At 43.8% G+C, this 3,495-nt stretch overlaps 1 protein-coding gene across 1 annotated transcript; it reads left to right on the forward strand.

Annotated features, from left to right (window-relative positions):
• The first annotated feature begins 1,509 nt into the window (after positions 1-1,509).
• On the forward strand, positions 1,510-2,773 carry LOC110324960 (cytochrome c oxidase subunit 8C, mitochondrial). Its single transcript, XM_021202727.1, has 2 exons — positions 1,510-1,694; positions 2,464-2,773. Exons 1-2 carry the CDS (start codon positions 1,569-1,571, stop codon positions 2,554-2,556), a joined length of 219 nt encoding a protein of 72 aa, XP_021058386.1. The 5' UTR covers positions 1,510-1,568; the 3' UTR covers positions 2,557-2,773.
• The last annotated feature ends 722 nt before the right edge of the window (positions 2,774-3,495 follow it).

The raw sequence follows: 3,495 nt of genomic DNA on the forward strand, positions 1-3,495 counted from the left end.
GGTTGCTGGGATTTGAACTCAGGACCTCTGGAAGAGCAGTGAGTGCTCTTAACTGCTGAGCCATTTCTCCAGCCCCCTGATATGATTTTAGTATACCTATGTGCCTTATAGTTTTAACCCACTCCTAAAAATGTATAGAGCAGCACAATACACTTTTTACTTCCCAAACAAGTCATTTATTATCCTAGAGGTTACTTATACAATAGGTTCACAAAAGAAATATTTATGATATTAAGTTTCAAAACTTACAATCTATTCTATTTTTCCATCGAGGAATACAAATTTAGTGGTTGGTGATTTCCCATCCTCTCTTCTGGGCCCAGATTCTCTGTACCGTGAATATTTTTTAACATCATCATCATCCTATAAAATTTCTTTTCTTTCTTTCTTTCTTTCTTTCTTTCTTTCTTTCTTTCTTTCTTTCTTTCTTTCTTTCTTTCTTTCTTTCTCTTTCTTTCTTTCTTTCTTTCCTTCCTTCCTTCTTTCCTTCCTTCCTTCCTTTTTTCTTTCTTTCTTTCTTTTCTTTCTTAATGTTTTTTTTTTTTGAGACAGGGTTTCTCTGTGTCCTGGAACTTGCTCTATAGATCAGGCTAGCCTCTAACTCATCAATCTACCTGCCTCTGCTTCGGGATTGAAGGTATGCACTATCACTGCTCAGGTTAAAAACCTGATCTTAGTCTTGTCTATCTTCCCTCTTTTAGTTCCTTTGTTGCCTTCCCTTCCTCATTCCCTTCTCACCCCCTCCTTTTCTTCCTCCTTTCTTTCTCACATAGCTCAGGCTGGCCTCCTGCTCTAACCTTAGCCTAGCATGCAGGGCCTTGACCTCCCAATCCCCCTGCTTCCAAACTAATGCTGGAATTACAGATGTGGTCCACCATACATAGCTTTTCTCTGTTCGTTTTTTTTCATTGTTAAGAATTAGTTTACAGGTAGGGAAGAAGAGTTACAAGCAAGTAAAGCAAAGCTAAAATTGACACACATTTACTTTGTTCTGGTTTGTAAAAGGATGAGTCACAATGGTTTTAGCTCAGTTACTCTTGTAATATGCATGGAGCCTGGAGTAAAATCGTCAGGACCACAAAAACAAATAGAAAAGGAAGTTAAAAAAAATACCAGGAAGACGATCTATGGAAATTTTAATTCATATTCTAGAGCAGTGTAAAAATGGTATATCTGCTATTGACTAGAAGCAACGGAATATTGAGCAATAGCTATAGATGTTGGCATCCAATAGGTCCCTCACCTTGTGTTAGGAGAAGAAAATCAGAAGATCCTGCGTGTGGCTTTGGGACTGAATAGGTTTGGCAAAGAGTTTGGGAGAGGGCAGGAAGCTGGACTTGTGAGGACATTGGCGGGAAGCAGGTAGAGAGTGACAGGGCCAAAACACACACAGCTGAGGAGCAGGGTGGGGTAAGAGCGCAAATTCCATCCAAAGGGCTCGAGTGGTTGGTGCGCATGCTCAAACCAGCTGCCCGCCCTTTCCTCGAGCACACTTTACCAACGGCCTTCGACTCTGGCACTGGTGGTCTCTGGTTTGCTCTGCCTCAGTGGCCCTTTTCTGACCTGCGATGTCTCGCCTGCTGCTGCTCTGTTCTTCGTTCCTCCGCCACCGTGTAGTCCTGTTCTCGAAGCCTGGCCACTCAGGCCGCCTCAGCCACTCAGAAAGCCCACAAAACACAGTCCTGTCGCCCACGGTGAGGTAGAACCCACCTAACGGTCCAAATGGGTGTGGAGGGGGGAGTGAATGAGTGAGTGTGTGTGTGTGTGTGTGTGTGTGTGTGTGTGTTGTGCCGTGTGGTGTGTGGTGTGCGTGTGTGTGGTTGTGTGTGTGTTGGCGGCTTCAGTTGTGGGGTCACTTTGGATAGGGGTTCAGGGCGAGGGTAAGTCCCAGATAGGACCTGGCCCTCGGTTATGGAGGCACAGGGTCCTTGATTCACTCCAGGGTAATCTACCTACCTGGTGACCAAGACATCGCATTTTCTCTAAAAACTGGTGGAGACACTGGACATTGTTGAGCTTCCAGAATTCAGAGGTCAGAAACTGGCAACTATCGAAAGAAAATGAGTTTTCTGAAAATTCAGTTGAATACAAATGGAACACATTGCAGGACCCAAGGCTTTTTTTGGTCACATGACAAATTTCACAGCATATTTTTGTGCATGTGTGCACTAAAATGCAGGTATCTGAAGAGGCCAGAGGTGTTGGATCTGGAGCTATAGTTGATTATGACCTGCCTGACATGGGTTCTGGCAACCAAATTTAGGTTCTCTGCAAGATGAGCCATTTCTCAGACCTCCGAGAAAGATCTTTAGCTGTGTGTACCAGGAAGGGGAAACACCCAGAATTTTGTGCATAAAAGTCTGCAAAGTCGGTGTTCTACCGCTAACCTCCATGCCTCTGGCCATAAGCCATTTTATTAGGCAGTGGGCCATACTCATTAATATTCCTTTTCTTCTTTTCCAGGAATCTGCTGTGGGAATTGTCGTGTTTTTTACGACCTTTTACATCCCAGCTGCTTATGTGCTAAGCAATCTGAAGTATTTCAAAGGCGAGTAGATACAAGATAACACCTCACGTTCAAGACGCTTTCAGAAAAGGTCATGGCTCCTTTAAATGAGAAAAAGTGCCTGTTTGAACCTCCTCTGACGATTTAGTCTTATAACTGTCTGTCTGTGATGTTCTGCACTTTGGTTTTTTTTGGACTGTGCATCATATGGATGGCAAACATAATCTGCTTAAGTGTTAAATAAAATGGAAACACTTGCTTATGCTTAGTATTGTTTTCTTTTTTACTTGTTTTGGTTTGGCTTGAAATGCTAGGGATCCAACCCAAGCTCTCGTGCGTGGGAGGCACTCTACCACTGAGCCACAACCCCCGGAGATTGTCTTCCAAACATGATTAAAGCTGACAAAAATTTATTAATGAAAAATTACAATGAGAGAAAAATGAGGATTGTTATGAAAGGTTGCTGCATTCAGTGATTCTGAGAGACATCATTTTGTGGATGTGAGTACGTGAATCTAATAACCTCAACTGTGAAAGATTAAACAGGCTGTGGCGGTTTGAATGAAGATAGCCCCCACAGCCTCGGGGAGTGGTACCATTAGGAGGCGTGACCTTGTTGGAGGAAGTGTGTCACTGGGGGTGGGCTTTGAGGTTTCCATTGCTCAAGCTGGGCCCAACATCACTCTTTGCTGTCCACCAAATAGTGGCAGAACTCTCAGCTACCTGTCCTGTACCACGCCTGCCATGATGATGATGGACTAAACCTCTGAACTGTAAGCCAGTCCCAGTGAAATGTTTCCTGTATAAGAATCGCCATGGTCACAGTATCTCTTCAAACCAAGATACGGGTATTATAAATTTAGCTATGTTTTTCATGTTTTGCTGGTCCCATTTTTACTGTGAGAAGATTGTGTGTGTGTGTGTGCGCGCGCGCGCATGTGTGTATGTATTCTGGGAATGAAGCCCACGGCCTCTCCGCGTGCTTCAGC

The sequence above is a fragment of the Mus pahari genome, chromosome 7 (assembly GCF_900095145.1).
Source record: "Mus pahari chromosome 7, PAHARI_EIJ_v1.1, whole genome shotgun sequence".
NCBI lineage: Eukaryota > Metazoa > Chordata > Mammalia > Rodentia > Muridae > Mus > Mus pahari.

Bases quoted from the DNA above. Each gene is read 5' to 3' on its own strand.
- LOC110324960 (XM_021202727.1), top strand. From the start codon at position 1,569: ATGTCTCGCCTGCTGCTGCTCTGTTCTTCGTTCCTCCGCCACCGTGTA. The intron at 1,695-2,463 runs GTGAGGTAGAAC...CTTCTTTTCCAG, and splicing joins ACACAGTCCTGTCGCCCACG to GAATCTGCTGTGGGAATTGT.